This window comes from Lynx canadensis, chromosome C2, assembly GCF_007474595.2.
Source record: "Lynx canadensis isolate LIC74 chromosome C2, mLynCan4.pri.v2, whole genome shotgun sequence".
Classification (NCBI taxonomy): Eukaryota; Metazoa; Chordata; class Mammalia; order Carnivora; family Felidae; genus Lynx; species Lynx canadensis.
This window is the reverse complement of record NC_044311.2, coordinates 93,067,512-93,084,635: the sequence shown is the minus strand read 5'-3', so window position 1 is coordinate 93,084,635 and position 17,124 is coordinate 93,067,512. Positions and strand designations below refer to the sequence as shown.

General features: G+C 35.9%; 1 protein-coding gene across 3 annotated transcripts in view; it reads right to left on the bottom strand.

Moving 5' to 3' along the window:
• The window catches only part of GSK3B (glycogen synthase kinase 3 beta), a 196,671-nt gene that overhangs the window by 82,817 nt on the left and 96,730 nt on the right, over nucleotides 1-17,124 (bottom strand). For all 3 annotated transcript variants that reach the window (XM_030330443.1, XM_030330441.1, XM_030330442.1), the window contains exon 4: nucleotides 5,794-5,904. In XM_030330443.1, the coding sequence (XP_030186303.1) occupies nucleotides 5,794-5,904 (111 nt within the window). The remainder of the gene's footprint in view (nucleotides 1-5,793; nucleotides 5,905-17,124) is intronic.

Here is a 17,124-nt window from a genome sequence, read left to right as displayed (position 1 = left end):
TGGGCTGATGGCTCAGAGCCTGGAGCCTGTTTCCGATTCTGTGTCTCCCTCTCTCTCTGCCCCTCCCCTGTTCATGCTCTGTCTCTCTCTGTCCCAAAAAAAATAAATAAATAAACGTTGAAAAAAAAAAATAAAAAGTATGACAGAAGAAAATGTACATATTATATAATCATTTACATAAAAAGGAGGTGGGGGAGTAAAATAATTATATACATTTGCTTATTTATTAACCTATGGTAGGACCATAAAAATTTTAAATATTTAACTCTGGGGGAAAGAAAGAACAGGGTAGAAGAAACAGGGATAAAAGCTAAACTTATTTGACTATATATATCTTGTTTTGTAGATTTTACTTTGTAACTATGTAAATATTTTATATCAATTTTGACATAAAATTTAAAGTAACATTAATTTAAAATTTTTAAAATGCCATCTATAATAAAAGTAAAATGAAATAAAGCTTAGTGAGATATAATCACATAGAGAGGAATTATTCAATGCTTCTTTAAAAAAGAAATTTAACTGTTTATACCTAATGAAATATACCATGGGAATAAAAAGAACTGCAAAGAGATCTTAAATTATTTTCAGTTGGTGATGGTAGTGTCAGTATTATTATTATAAGAATATTGTATGTAGAGTATAGGACAGAACAAGTAATTATACTATCATTGAAACTGGAATTTTTAATGTAAGAGAAAGGAAATACAAATGTAGATTGTTGCATCCAATATTTAGTTAGAAATGTCAATATATATTCATTTTGAGGCTAAAAAAAAAGATACCCCATGCTATCTTTGAAAAAATTATCCACATATTTTCTAGCTCTATCCACTAAAAACCCTAGAAAGAGTAACCAACCCTGTAGCAATTAGCACTCCTAACATCCAGACAGTGGTCTCAAACACCATTTCTCACTAAAAGAATCAGGTCTCCTTGAAGGAAAGGCTGAGTCCAAGTCTGGGGAAGAAATGTTTAAGATGAATCTAGAACACTATCATGACAGAAAGTGAAGAAGCTAGCAAAGATAATTAAGACTCATGCAAGAAATTTTAAAACAAACATACAACAACAAAAAATATCTCATTGGTCACCTCTGGGGGATGCTATGGAACCAATTCTATGGAACCAACTAATTATTATAAATTTTGGTACATAAAGGGATATAATCAAATATATATCCTGTATTTTTTATATTAACTGTAGTATCTGAGGGTAACCAAAGAGCTGACATGGAAAGTTTCTATTTACAGAACTACTCCAGCTTATAAATTTAAAAAGAACTAATATTAGAATACCAACATTTTGTAAGCCTTGATAAATTAATGAATTTAGGCAATGATCAATGCCCACAACATCACAAAAAAACAGACATTACGTGCTTCCTTAGGAAAGCTCTCAACAATATATATGAAGTAGTCTTAAATTTTACAAAAATATATCTAATCACCAATTTTCAGGAAACATATTAACACTACAGTAATCCAATCAGCAAAATCCAGACCAACAAACTGCAGGTCAACTGACCCAAGTTTCTTTAACAACGAAGTTTAAGAGAGAGTGAGTCTATTAAAAAGAAACATTAAACATAAATCAATTATATGGACCTTACTTAGATCCCAATTCTAACATATGTAGATCCCAATTAAAAACATATGTAATATAACATTTTGGGAATAAAAATAGTAACTAGATATTTAATAATATTGATGATTTACTATTTATTGTATAGGTAAAGACAATGATATTGTAGCTAAGTTTTTAAAAAGAAAGTCCCTATCATGTACACATATATACTGAAATAGTTACAGATGAAAATAACATCCGTGATTTGCTTCAAAATAAAGCAAGTAGGGAATAAATGGTGGTGTTGATGAAAAGAATAGCGATGAACTAGTCATTGTTGAAGCTGTATAATGGGGACATGGGGGTTCATGATTTCATTTTCTTTTTTATTTCTATTTGAAACCTTCAATAAAAAAATGTTTAGAGGAGCTAAAAGATCCTGAAGTAAAATTTTTGTAGACAGATATAGGATAAGAAAATCATTTGGCACATTTTATGTTGGTGGGAAAATAGGTACTGGCTCAGCTATGGAGCAATAGAGATCTGCTAGGAGGTAAGTAAATTTGGAGGACAGATTCAATAGAGGTATTACTATAAACTTCTCTTGGGGCGCCTGGGTGGCGCAGTCGGTTAAGCGTCCGACTTCAGCCAGGTCACGATCTCGCGGTCCGTGAGTTCGAGCCCCGCGTCGGGCTCTGGGCTGATGGCTCAGAGCCTGGAGCCTGTTTCCGATTCTGTGTCTCCCTCTCTCTCTGCCCCTCCCCCGTTCATGCTCTGTCTCTCTCTGTCCCAAAAATAAATAAACGCTGAAAAAAAAAAATTAAAAAAAAAAAAAAAAAAAAAATAGGACATATCTAACCACTTTTGTAACACTTTTTTTTTCCTGTTTTATAGTTATTTGTGTAATCTTTTTTCTCCTTACCAGAGGAGGAATAAAATATCTTATTAACCTTCACATTATGCTGCAATCATTTACCATTTATTTGCTGAATTAGAGTTAGAACAAAAAAACTGGTAGAACCACTGTGCACTTCTTATTAAATGTTCTCAATGTGTCACTTTTTAAATCTAGTTTTATGGTCTTCTGTTACTTTTATTCTATAGTTCCAAAAATGTTTTCTCATATGGTAAATTCATCTTATAGACCCATAATGCTATATAGTGAGCAGGAAAGAAAGGAGTACAACTTTACCAATATGGAAGCTACCAACATGGAAGTTAAGGAGAGAATGGAGTGGTAACTGCCCAAAAGCAGTTGGATCTTAACTTCAAGAACTAAATCTAGGGTTTTTTTTCTGCTTCATAAATTTGCCAGTGCTCCACATTTAATATTATGAGCTATGAGCAGGTAGAATGAAACCATCACCATTCTAAACTGAGAAGTTCAAAGATTACTCTAGATTTAGGGATTTCAAAGGGATATTCTATTATGCTGGTTATCTTGAATAGGGCCTTGCTATTTTAAAACCAGAATAAAATACTAAAGTAAATTTGTAGTACAAAAACTGTGTCTTTTTAGTTCTTACTATGATCAATTGAACCACAAACTCAACTAAGTTTTAAATTCCTAGCACTGAATTCAACAGGAATCCTGGCTCCTTGTCAAAATTAGCTAGCAAACTCCTGCTTTGGTACCCATTTTATTACTATAAAGTTTAAAATTGTAATTATTAAGTAAAATTCAATACTCAATCTTAAAATATTTAGAGTCACTGCCATTTTGTTTTCTAGAGTCATCACTATAAAGGATAAAATGTAAAAAATTATATTTAGGTATCTAGACTTTGAAACTTAACTCCTAATTTTCACAATGTCATAGGTAAAAAAAATCATACTTCAATAAATTTTTTTAAAGATCTGATGGCACAAAAACAGACACATAGACCCATGGAATAGAATAGAAACCCCAGAACTAAACCCACAAACGTATGGCCAACTAATCTTTGACAAAGCAGGAAAGAACATCCAATAGAAAAAAGACAGTCTCTTTAACAAATGGTGCTGGGAGAACTGGACAGCAACATGCAGAAGAATGAAACTAGACCACTTTCTCACAGCATTCACAAAAATTAACTCAAAATGGATAAAGGACCTGAATGTGAGACAGGAAACCATCAAAACCCTAGAGGAGAAAGCAGGAAAAGACCTCTCTGACCTCAGCCGTAGCAATCTCTTACTTGACACATCCCCAAAGGCAAGGGAATTAAAAGCAAAAATGAATTACTGGGACCTTATGAAGATAAAAAGCTTCTGCACAGCAAAGGGAACAACCAACAAAACTAAAAGGCAACCAACGGAATGGGAAAAGATATTTGCAAATGACATATCGGACAAAGGGCTAGTATCCAAAATCTATAAAGAGCTCACCAAACTCCACACCCGAAAAACAAATAACCCAGTGCAGAAATGGGCAGAAAACATGAATAGACACTTCTCTAAAGAAGACATCCGGATGGCCAACAGGCACATGAAAAGATGTTCAACATCATTCCTTATCAGGGAAATACAAATCAAAACTACACTCAGATATCACCTCACGCCAGTCAGAGTGGCCAAAATGAACAAATCAGGAGACTATAGATGCTGGAGAGGATGTGGAGAAACGGGAACCCTCTTGCACTGTTGGTGGGAATGCAAACTGGTGCAGCCACTCTGGAAAACAGTGTGGAGGTTCCTCAAAAAATTAAAAATAGACCTACCCTATGACCCAGCAATAGCACTGCTAGGAATTTACCCAAGGGATACAGGAGTACTGATGCATAGGGGCACTTGTACCCCAATGTTTATAGCAGCACTCTCAACAATAGCCAAATTGTGGAAAAAGCCTAAATGTCCATCAACTGATGAATGGATAAAGAAATTGTGGTTTAGGGGCGCCTGGGTGGCGCAGTCGGTTGAGCGTCCGACTTCAGCCAGGTCACGATCTCGCGGTCCGTGAGTTCGAGCCCCACGTCGGGCTCTGGGCTGATGGCTCAGAGCCTGGAGCCTGTTTCCCATTCTGTGTCTCCCTCTCTCTCTGCCCCTCCCCCGTTCATGCTCTGTCTCTCTCTGTCCCAAAAATAAATAAACGTTGGAAAAAAAAAATAAAAAAAAAAAAAAAAGAAATTGTGGTTTATATACACAATGGAGTACTACATGGCAATGAGAAAGAATGAAATATGGCCCTCTGTAGCAATGTGGATGGAACTGGAGAGTGTGAGGCTAAGTGAAATAAGCCATACAGGGAAAGACAGATACCATATGGTTTCACTCTTAGGTGGATCCTGAGAAACTTAACAGAAACCCATGGGGGAGAGGAAGGAAAAAAAAAAAAAAAAGAGGTTAGAGTGGAAGAGAGCCAAAGCATAAGAGACTCTTAAAAAATAAGAACAAACTGAGGGTTGATGGGGGGTGGGAGGGAGGGGGGGGTGGGTGATAGGTATTGAGGAGGGCACACCTTTTGGGATGAGCACTGGGTGTTGTATGGAAACCAATTTGACAATAAATTTCATATATTGAAAAAAAAAAAAAAATAAAATAAATAAAAGAAAAGAAAAGAAAAAAGAAAAGAAAAAAGAAAAGAGAAAAGAAAATTATTATAATTATTATTAAAAATAGATAAAGATCTGAACCTAATAATAATAATGATAATAACAATAAAAATGTTTCTAATTAGCGATCACAACTTTAATCAGAATTATGCTGGGTAAATTCCTAGCCAGTCTGTGACACTCTGTGTCTCCATGAGATGACATTAGGTACTAAAATTTAAGTAACACCCTAATATGCACATCTGTGCATATTTAAAATTATAGAAAGTTTAAACTTTAGCTACAGTTACAACATATCTATAAATGATGATATAATATTTAATTTGATCACATATAGATGTTTTATAATTTTATATGACATGCTTGCTCCTGTTTTGGTCTATGGCATAATAAAGGTATCAGAAATTAAATAAAAAGGTGCTATGGCTAATGAAATTAAAATGCATAAATGTCTATGAAAAATTCACTTGTCAGAAAGATGACAAGTTATCTCTAATATCTGAGTCATGAAAGTTTAAAAGGTGAAGGTTTCACACTTTAAAAAGTATACAAGAATTTAACAAAACTCTAGCAATACCTACTTTGCAGCTTCCCCCCTTGGCATTAGATGCAATAATATAGTTAAAACAGATCCAGCACTTTTCTTGCTTCATAGTAAGTACTTTTTAAAGTGGAAAGTTGTTCCATTTTTACATACCTTGACATAGATCACAGGGAGCGTCTGTTTGGCTCGACTATAGTGTCTGGCAACTCTGTATACTGTTTCCGGAACATAGTCCAGCACCAGATTAAGATAGACTTCATCTTTCTGAAAGAGTTTATTGAAAACAAACAAACAGAAAAAACAAACTTAGAAACTAGTCTTTTAAGTATTCAAATTAGAGTAAAATCTCTATATAGTCACTTATTCAGATTTTTTCCTACTTATTCGGATTTTTAAGAAAAGATTCATGCATTCAATTTTAATTATACAAAAATAATTCAGAATGTAACTATAATAGTAAAAGCAAGTCTACCTTTTTACTAATAATTTCATGGAAAAAACACAGCCATTTCAATACTGTTAAGATTCCTAACTATATTTAAACTATTATTTTGGTTATAAGAGGATATCACCTGTCACAAAATTTCATCTTTTTTTTAATATGTCTATTTATTTTTCAGAGAGACAGAGAGAGAGAGAGCAGGGGAGGGGCAGAGAGAGAGAGGGAGATAGAGAATCCTAAGCAGGCCATGCACTGTCAGCTCAGAGCCCAACATGGGGCTTGAATTCAGGAACCAAGAGATCATGACCTGAGCCGAAATCAGGAGTCGGAAGCTTAACCGACTGAACCACCCCAGTGCCCCACAAAATTTCATATTTTCTAGTTTGAGAACCAGTACCCTCATATCCTATAAGGAAAGCTGTCACTGTAGCAGAGTGAATACTGAACTGGGAGCTAAGATTTCCAGCCCTCGCTCTGTGCTAATGTATGCAAGTCAATCTCTCTAGGCTTTGTTCCTTAACTATAATATGAAAAATTGGGCTAGATGGTCTTCAAAATTTCTCTAACCTCTACAAGGTTCTATGGTTGTCTAATAGTCTGTAATTAGTAGAATAACCACTGTTTTCTACAAGTAACTGAAAGAAAAAGAATAACTTATAAGGAGGCGAGTTACCATAGTCACAAGTTTATTGCAGGTCATATGTTTAAACATCCTTTCTCAGCAGCCTAAAGACACGAATCCAAGATCAGTGGAGAGAAAGAAGGGAATTCCAACTAAGTACAAAGTAGGAAAGAGGGACAGAGTGCTACCCTTACTCTCTTCATGTGAACAATAGCAGATAGATAAAATGAAGCAGAAAACAAAGTTGAGAATCACATGCAAATCCAGAATTGGCTACTGAATGGGAAAATCTGTAAGTAAAGAAACTTTCACAATCTTCCCAATTTGAAATCATGTTATCTACCAAAATGAAGTGAAAATTTTCCATTTTCAGCAGTTACTGAAAATTTTTCATGTTAATACTGACATTTTCCATGTCAGTAGCCACTGCAAAGGAAGTAATAAGGGTGTAGGTATAAAAGAGATGACATCTAAATTGAGTATGAGAGGAGCACTTAAGGCATAGAGAAAACTGTATACAAGATATGAGATCAATGAATACAGTGGAGCACAGGAAACAGTTTAGTGAGAGAGTATGCCACTGACTCTATTACCTTTGCGTTATTGCTCACTCCCGTTTTCTCCTCTCTTCTCTCCATATCCAGCTTAAATTCCACAGTCTACCATTATCCTCACTCTCTAACACAGGGGTCAGTAAACAACAGCAAAAGCCTGATGCCTGTTTTTATAAATAAAGTTTTAAGGAGCAAAGCAATGCTCATACATGTACGTATTGTCTATGGCTGCTTTGGGGCTACACTGGCAGAGCTGAATAGTTATAACTGAGACTTTAGCCTGCAAAACCAAAAATATTTATTATCTGGCCCTTTATGAAAAAGTGTGTCAAGTCATATCTGTTTAATAAGCCACAACCATGGTTAAATCCAGCTTTCCATCCATTCCATGCCTGCACCCAAACTGCTGAATGTGGCTAAAACTGTGGTGTTTGTTTCTCACATTAAATTCATTATCAAGAAATTCAATTGGCCCAGCAATAATATATTTGCCTAGTCCATTCACTTTTCCAAAGTACCATACTTGATTTTTCTGTCCTTCTCTTTGATTTCCGATACCCCTCTTTCCATTTCACCCTCAGCTGATGTCCTTGCTTGCACCACTACATGCACCCATCTACATCATCTAATTCCATATGCTCTTCCTTCCCTTCTCTAACTAAACTAAGTTCCTTTTTAAGGTAAACCCTACTAAACATAAAATAATAATTATATATACACACATACACACACACATACTATTCTGCTTTTCCTAATCACAATCAGTGCTTCAGCAATTTTCCTATCTCTCTCCATTAATTTTTCTCTCTCTTTGGGAGCATTACAATCTGTACACAAACTTGCTGTTATTTCTCCCATTGTTAAAAAGAAAACTCCTTCTAACTGCACTAATTACCACATTTTCTGGCCTCCTATAACAGTAAAATTCCTCCAAAGAGGCGTCTAAACTGACATTCTCCAATACCAGTCTCTTCTCATTTTCTCTGAAACTCACTCCAGTAGGATTTCATCACCACTGCTCGAGCAGAATTGTTCTTCAAGATCAGTAATCTCCTTGTTGCTGAATCCAATGCCAATTTTCAGTCATCATTTTATCCCTCCCTTTCTACGTGACTGAGCACCACTATTTAACATAGTTGGATCATGTTCCCTTCTTCCGAATGCCTGCTTTACTTGGGTTCTAAAACACTATACTCTTCTGGTTTTCATCTTACCTCAAAGACTACTCTTCTTGCTCTCCATTTCTGGCTCATTCACTTAAGGAATGGAGGATCCCAGGGCTCAGTCCTCCAATCACTGTTCTTAATGTAAGCTCACTCTCGTGATGATTTCATCCAGTCCGAAGGTTCAATACTACTCTACACTGATGACTCCCAAATTCATATATATGCTGGGCCTCTGCTTTTAACTCCAGGCTACTATGTCAAATTGTGCACTTAACATTGCTCAGGCTGAAAACCTTAGAATCATCATTAATTTCCCACCCCCATCTTTCTCTCACACATATACATACACCAAAAAAACATTAATGTTTCCACCTTTAAAATTTATTCAGGATCTAATCAATTCTTACCATCTTCACTGCTACAACCCTAGTCTCCACCACTACCACTTCTCACCTAGATTATCGCCAATATCCTCCTAAATGGTCTCCTTGCTTCCATCTTTACCCTTTAATCTAATATCAACAAAACAGAAGTTAGATTGTAGCTCTTCCACTCTATCTCACTAAGATTTATTCTTAGTGGTCTGCAAAGGCCTCCACACATACTTCCTTATTTTCCTGTCCTCTACTTTACTGCTGTTCCCATTGCTCACTCATCTCTAGTGACAACAGCAGCTTCCTGCTATTTCTTGACCACATTTGGCAGGCTTTCACATTCAGGGCCTCTATACTGATTACTCCTTCAGCCTAGAGTATTCTCCCCCGAGACATAAACACACACCTCACTTGCCTCACCTCCTTCAAATCTGTGCTAAAGTGTTACTGTTTTAGAGTGGCTTTCCTTAATTGGACTCTCCCCAATTCCTCTACCCCACAATCCTACCTACCTTCCCCATATTATTTTTTCCCAAGATATTTATTGCTTTCTAACCACATAGTTTACATTGTCTGCTTCCCCCCAACTAAGCTCAATGAGAAATAAGACTGTCTTTTGTTCACTGCTCTTTTCCACCTAGAATATTGCCTACCACATAGTAGGTACTCAATAAATATTTGGTGAATAAACTAAACTCAGAGGCAATGAATATTATTTAAGAATTAGGATGACAGTCTTACAAGTCGGCTTTAACTCAAACAGCACTGTGCAAAGTGGGATATGGTAAGGGGGCAAGGAGGAGTTAGGAAGGTTAAGAGTGAAAGCAGTGTCAGCCTCTAGAAACCTGTAAGAATCCAAGGCCTACATCAGGGCTTAGGCAATAAGGACTGAAAGAAAAGGGAGGTTGGGAGGGGCAAGTATATTGGCTAGCTAAACATGAGAGTAACAGAGAACCAGAGAAACAAATAAGTTGAAATTAATTAAACAGTCTCTAAATTTTCACTACTATCATTGTTAGAAAAAAATGACACCACATTTTTTTTCCTGTACACCTAAAATAAATTAAGTTAGTGAGAATTGTAAGTAAAATAAGTATATGTTTAAGGACGCTCTTTCTTGTAAAATAAGAAATAAGGTCATTTGCAGAACTAAAGGTAGTGAAAGTAATACTGCAGGCTAAGAGAAGAAAATTTCACAGGGCGCCTGGGAGGCTCAGTCGGTTAAGTGTACAACTTTGGCTCAGGTCATGATCTTGTGGTTCGTGGGTTCATGCCCCGTGTCAGGCTGAGACAGCTCAGAGCCTGGAGCCTGCTTCAGATTCTGTGTCTCCCTTTGTGTCTGTCCCTCCCTGACTCACGCTCTGTCTCTCAAAAATAAATTTAAAAACATTAAAGTTTTTTTTAATTTCAGAGATGACGTTTAGACAAGAAGCTTCAAGTGAAGTTGAGGTCCAATAAAAGGAACACATAAATAGAACATCCAGCTGGTGTCAAAGGGATGTGTACATAGAATTCAAGTGATGGTAAGCTTTGGGTTTCAGAAAGGTCACTAACACAGGTGTTAAAACTATCATTTAGGGGCGCCTGGGTGGCGCAGTCGGTTGAGCGTCCGACTTCAGCCAGGTCACGATCTCGCGGTCCGTGAGTTCGAGCCCCGCGTCGGGCTCTGGGCTGATGGCTCAGAGCCTGGAGCCTGTTTCCCATTCTGTGTCTCCCTCTCTCTCTGCCCCTCCCCCGTTCATGCTCTGTCTCTCTCTGTCCCAAAAATTAAAAAAAAAAAAAAAAAAAAAAACTATCCTTTAAAAAAAACCTGATTAGCTAATTACAGGGTTTCTTAATTTTAATAAATCATTTGAAAGAGTTAATTATGATATATTTATGATTTATGAATGACCTGAAGATATGTATAGCACTGTATTACAATTTAACTAATTTGCTAAACAGTATACCAAAAGTGAAGAATAAAAAATGAAAACATTAATGTCAAATTCGAGAAGAGTTTCTAGTTTCTAGTTGTATAAGCTCTGTCCTTCCCCTGTCCCAATCAATATTTTCAAAAATGATTTCGTATATTAGGGGTCGCAAAAGCAAATGCCTTCAATGGCTAAGCAACAAATGTAAATGTGTGAGGCCAAAATGGGTACTGTAGTAAGGGGTAGTGGTTAATAAATCAGACAGATAGTACAAAACTTAACTCTAAGCATCCTAATTCACAAAAAATTAACAGAATGCACTAGCCAAATAAAACACATCAGGGGATGAATGTGGCAATTTCCAATTTCTGACTTTAACACAATCACCAAAGACTGACACAAACCCAAGAAGAATGGCTTAAAATGGAAGACCAAATAAGAGTTTAAAGAACTCTAATATCCAGGAAACCTACAATATAATATTTAACAAAGATAAATACAAAACCCTATGATTAAACTCAAAGTATCAATTTATTATGTAGAATGACAGATAAGACTTGACAGCAATTCAGTTGGAAAATAAATGATAGGTGTAATGAAGAGAACTCAAAAGGCAATCTACATTGAGGTGCAGTTGATGAGAAACTTAATGCAATATTAGATTACAGTTGAACTATTATGTTCAGATCAGTAAAGATAATTCCACTCTACTTGGCACAGTTCAGGCTTCATTTGACATACGGATAAGTATCCATTTTTAGGCAATGTATTTTATTCCTAATATTAAAAAAGCAGAATACACCAAAGAAAGATTAAAGAAACCATGTCTGCTATAGGCTGAATGTTCTAATTCACTACGCTATGAGAAATATGGGATTTAAATTATATTTAGACTACTGCTTTGCAGATTAACATAAACCTGTCTCTTTGCTCAAATACATTTTGTTTATTCACTCCATTAATTCTCAAAAACTTGTAACTTCTTTAGAACCATACAGGACATCTGTCCATTTTGTAAGTGAAGTATAAATGTCCATATACATTTAAAACTGTCATTTTGAATGTCTTCATTTTCTGAAACATTGAAGGTGTCTCATTATACTTAAAGGCACTGTAAATACCTTTTATTTCATTGTTCTGTGCTTGTATTAAAATCACATCCACTTTTTTTTTTTTTTAATCTAACTGGATCCTAAGGCTGGAAACCAAAGCAGCCAACTAATAACACTATCACTGCTCTTGATTTGAAATAAATGGGCTCAACAATATCATGTTCTTTAAATACTCTTATTAAACTTACAGACAGATATTCTGCTAAATGTAATAGTCATAGGAATAATCCCTGAGGAAAGCCCATCTGTAGGAAACATCAAGTACAGAAAAGACTAATATTTTCACATTCCAAAAGTAGTTTTATTGGGAGGTTCATGAAAAATATAATTCATAGGACAGGGTATGCTAATATTTTGAGAAGAAAGGACCACGACTCAGCTTTTCTATCGCTTGTAATTTTCTAAAATATCCTAGGTCTGCCATTTTCTCAATGTAGTCTCTCTCTTTTAGGTTACTAGACAATATTTGAATACTCACAGCTTAGCTATAAGCTTTAAAAGCCAAATATAAAAATACAACATGTAAAAACTATCATTTGAATGGATATGCCTGAAAACAGTCTCTCACATAATGAGAAAGTACTAATTTCAAAGGACAATTATTAGGTTTCCCCCAAATTTACTAAGGAGTCACTGTTATATATCTTTTAAATTTTTTTTTAATTTTGCTTCTTTTTTTTTCTTTACATTTTATTTATTTTTGAGAGAGAGACAGAGCACAAGTGGGGGAGAGGCAGAGAAAAAGGGAGACACAGAATCCGAAGCAGGCTCCAGGATCTGAGCTGTCAGCACAGAACCTGATGCGGGGCTCGAACCCACAAACCGTGAGATCATGACCTGAGCCGAAGTCGGATGCGCAATCGACGGAGTCACCCAGGTGCCCCATGCTAAATATCTTTTAAAAAGAATTCTGCTAATATACAAAATGGATCTTATTCAGAAATCTCTAATATATTACATGATGTACAATTTAGGGAGTATTTCTCTCAGTGGTTCAGTTTTTCTAGTTGTCACTTTAATTAACAAACTACTCTCTAATTGCTGGTAATCACTCCTCTGTGAACTCTACTCTAAAACCATTCAGTCAGGAATAAATTTAAGTGATAAAACTTTGATCACACCTAACAACTAAACAAGAGCTGAGACAACTCTATCCAACATTTGGAAAATAGACGGATGATTTTTGAGGTCAAGGAAACAAAATTACTTGAGGCTGCAGCTTTAAGCAAAATCATGCTATAATTCTAAAAATTTGATGGAATGCAAAGCGGCTTATCATAGAACCGCAGTAGAAGACATTCAACAAAGTAGACAGCCCAGGATTCTCCTCAGAACTGGGTTTGGGAACTTGACTAGCAAACCTCCTCCCCAAAAAACCCAAAAAACAAAAAACTTAAAAATGAATGCCTTTTCTCCAATGGGTGTGTCAGAGTAGGCCAGAGATGGGAATAACACTAACAGTAAAGTGGGTCGATTAGGGAAAGGGAAATATTCTTTTCCTTGCGAGGGGTGGGAATGGGGAAAGGGAGACAAGTACCTGGCATATAAGATAATGGCAAGCTTCATCCTCATCTCACATTATATATAACACAAAATAAATACCAAAACTACAAAAGTTAAAAAAATACCAACTATAAATCTACCAGAGGAAAACATGAGTGTGTTTGCAATCCTGGAGGCAAAATATCTATAAGCTATTAAGGAAAATGATGCCATTAAGATTATATAAAAACATTAAACTTTTATACAACTTTCCAGAAGAAAAAAAAAGAGCCAAATTTTAAAAAAGGACAATATTTTTGTCCACCAAAAACTATTAGAACTAATTAATGAATTCAGTAACATTGCAGGGTACAAAAGTAATATACAGAAATCTGCTGTATTTCTACACACTAATAACAAAGTAGCAGAAAGAGAAATTAAGAAAACAATCCCATTTATACCTGCATCAAAAAGAAGAAAATACCTAGGAATAAATTTATCCAAGGTGGTAAAAGACCTATACTCTAAAACCTATAAAACAATGATTAAAGACATTGAAGACAACACAAAAAGGTACCATGCTCACGGACTAGAAGAATTAACATTGTTAAAATGTCCATGCTACCCAAAGCAATCTACAGATTCAATGTAATGTCTATCAAAATACCAAGAGTATTTTTTCACAGAACTAGAAGAGATAATCCTAACATATGTATGGAACTACAAAATATCCCAAATCAATCTTGATAAAGAAGAGCAAAGCTGGAGGTATTACAATCCCAAACTTCAAATTACACTACAGAGCCATAATAAAAAAGTATGGTACTGACACAAAAATAAACACATCGATCAATGGAAAAACCAGGGAACTCAGAATTAAACCTACCTTGGTCAATTAATCTACAATGAAGGAGGTGAGAATATAAAACGGGGGAAAAGACAATCTCTTCAATAAATGGTGTTAGGAAAAACGGAGAGCTACATGTAAAAGAATGAAACCAGACCACTTTCTAACATAAACCATAAAACTCTTAGAAGAAAATATAGGCAGTACATTCTTGGATACCTGCCTTAGCAATATTTTTCTGGTTCCATCTCCTCAGGCAAGGGCAACAATAACAAAAGTAAACAATTGGGACTACATTAAACTAAGAAGCTTTTATACAGTGAAGGGAACCATCAACAAAACAAAAAGGCAATCTACTGAGTGACAGAAGATCTTTGCAAATGATAGATCTGAAAAGGGGTTAATATCCCAAATATATAAAGAAGTCATACAATTCAACACCAAAACCACCCCAAATAATCCAATTAAAAATGAACAAAAGACCTGAATAGATATTTTCCCAAAGAAGTCATAGAGATGGCCTATAGGCTCATGAAAACATGCTCAATCTCACTAATCATCAGGGAAATGCAAATCAAAACCACAGTAAGATACCACCCTCACACCAGTCAGAATGGCTAGTATAAAAAAGACAAGAAACAGCACAAGTGTTGGCGAGGATGTGGAGAAAAGGGAATCCTCATGCACTGCTGGGTAGGAATGTAAACTGGTGCAACCACTGTGGAACAGTATGAAGATTCCCCCCAAAATTAAAACTAGAACTGCCATAGAATCTAGTTCCACTATCTGGGTATTTACTTGAAAAAAACAGAAACACTAATTTGAAAAGATATATGCATCCCTATGTTTACTGCAACAGTATTTACCACAGCCAGGACATGGAAGCAAAATAAGTGTCCATCAATAGATGAATGGGTAAAAAAGATGTGGCATATATACACAACGGAATATTACTCATCAATAAAAAAGAATGAAACTTGCCATTTGTGACAACATGGATGGACCTAGAGAGTTTATGCTAGTGAAATAAGCCAGACTAAGAAAGACAAATATCATATGCCTTCACATAAATGTGGAATCTAAAAGAAAAAACAAACAAACAAAACAGAAAGAGACTTCTAAATACAGAAAACAAACTGATGGTTGCCAGAGGGGAGGGGAATGGGGGGATAGGTGAAGGGGATTAAGAGGTACAAACTTCAACTATAAAATAAGTAAGTTACAAGGATGAAAAATACAGCATGGGGAATGAGCCAATAATATCATTAATAATTCTGTATGGTGACAGGTGTAAACACACTGATCATGGTGAGCATTTTGTAATGTACGTAGTTGTCAAATCACTATGGAACACTGAAAAATACTATCACACATTGTATATCAACTATAATTTTTTAAAAATTGACAATTTGGCAAAAAAATTTCTGCTCATATAGGACAAATGACTAATGCTTTTAAATTTCATTTTTTTAGAGACACAGAGTGTGCGTGCGAGTAGAGGTGGGAGAGAGAGAGAGGGAGAGAAACAGAATCCAAAGCAGGTTCTGCCCTATCAGCACAGAGCACGATGTAGGACTCGAACTCACAAACTGCGAGATCATGACCTGTGCTGAAGTCAGATGCTTAACTCACTTAGCCACCTAGCTGCCCCTAATTTGTTTTGTTTAAAATACAAATAACTCATTAATTATGACCGAAGTCAGTAAGAAAATACTAACATACCGATGAAAAAAAAAATTAAAAGGGACATAAACAAATGGCTGATAAGTCCTACCAATGGCCAATAAAAATAAAGATGTTTAACCTCATTCATAATTAAAGAACTATAATAAAAATAACAATGAGCTATCATTGTTCACCTAACAAACCAGAAAAGAAAATTCAATCTGAGAAAAGTATGTATTGGGATAGGGTCATTGTTCAATATGAACTATCATACACTTGTGCTGAAAACCCCAAACTCTTGCAACCTTTTGGGAAATCAATGCACTAATATAATACATCCCAAAGAGATGTACAGAGATCCAATTCAACTCAGCAATGCCATTTCTAGGAATCACGTGTATGAAAATATGTCTTTGCATGTGCACACAAAAAGACAGTTGGAGGGGTGCTTGGGTGGCTTAGTTGGTTAAGCGTCCAACTTGGGCTCAGGTCATGATCTTGTGGTTCATGAGTTCAAGCCCCGCATTGGACTCTGTGATGACCATCAGAACCTGGAGGCTGCTTCAGATTCTGTGTCTCCCTTGCTCTCTGCCCCTCCCCCACTAGTGCTCAGTCTCTTCAGTCTCTCTCTCAAAAATAAATAAACATGAAAACAAACTTTAAAAGACAGTTGGAAATTTGCTTAGAGCAAGAAATTAAAAATAATCTGCATGCCAGAAAGTAGAGACATGCTCAAAAGCAAAACTAAACAAAAGCCCACATGAATAGGGGATGTCAAAAGTAGACAGAAGCTAACTGGAAAGAGCTCCCAAAGGCCAAAGCTGGAATAGTCCAACCAATAAAATGACTAAAAAGATTAATAAATGGGGGAGAAAAGACCATGTCTCATGCAGAAGAAATCCAAATAATTATGTAGCCGATCTGCTCTTAAGGAGAAGGAACATAAGTCCTCCCTTCTGAGCTGTAGGTTTCCTTCCAAAGTAACTTCCTTACAAAGGACAGAGCATGGAAAGCTGCAGGGGTGGGAGGGAAGGGGTATAACTTCACAGTGGAGAAAACTGAAAAGTATTAGGTCAGCCAGGTGATCAAGGTTAATAACATCCACAAGTTGTGCTAATGGTATATGCCATTGATATGATGTGATGAACACAGCACTGTGGACTTTTACAAATAACCAATTTATTATGAGATACATATCACACAAACCCCAATAGTGAGGCAAGCAACCAGTACTCCTCAAAACTGTCAGTCACCAAGAGCAAGGAAAAGTCTGCCATAGTCAAGAGGTGCCTAACAGACAAAATAAC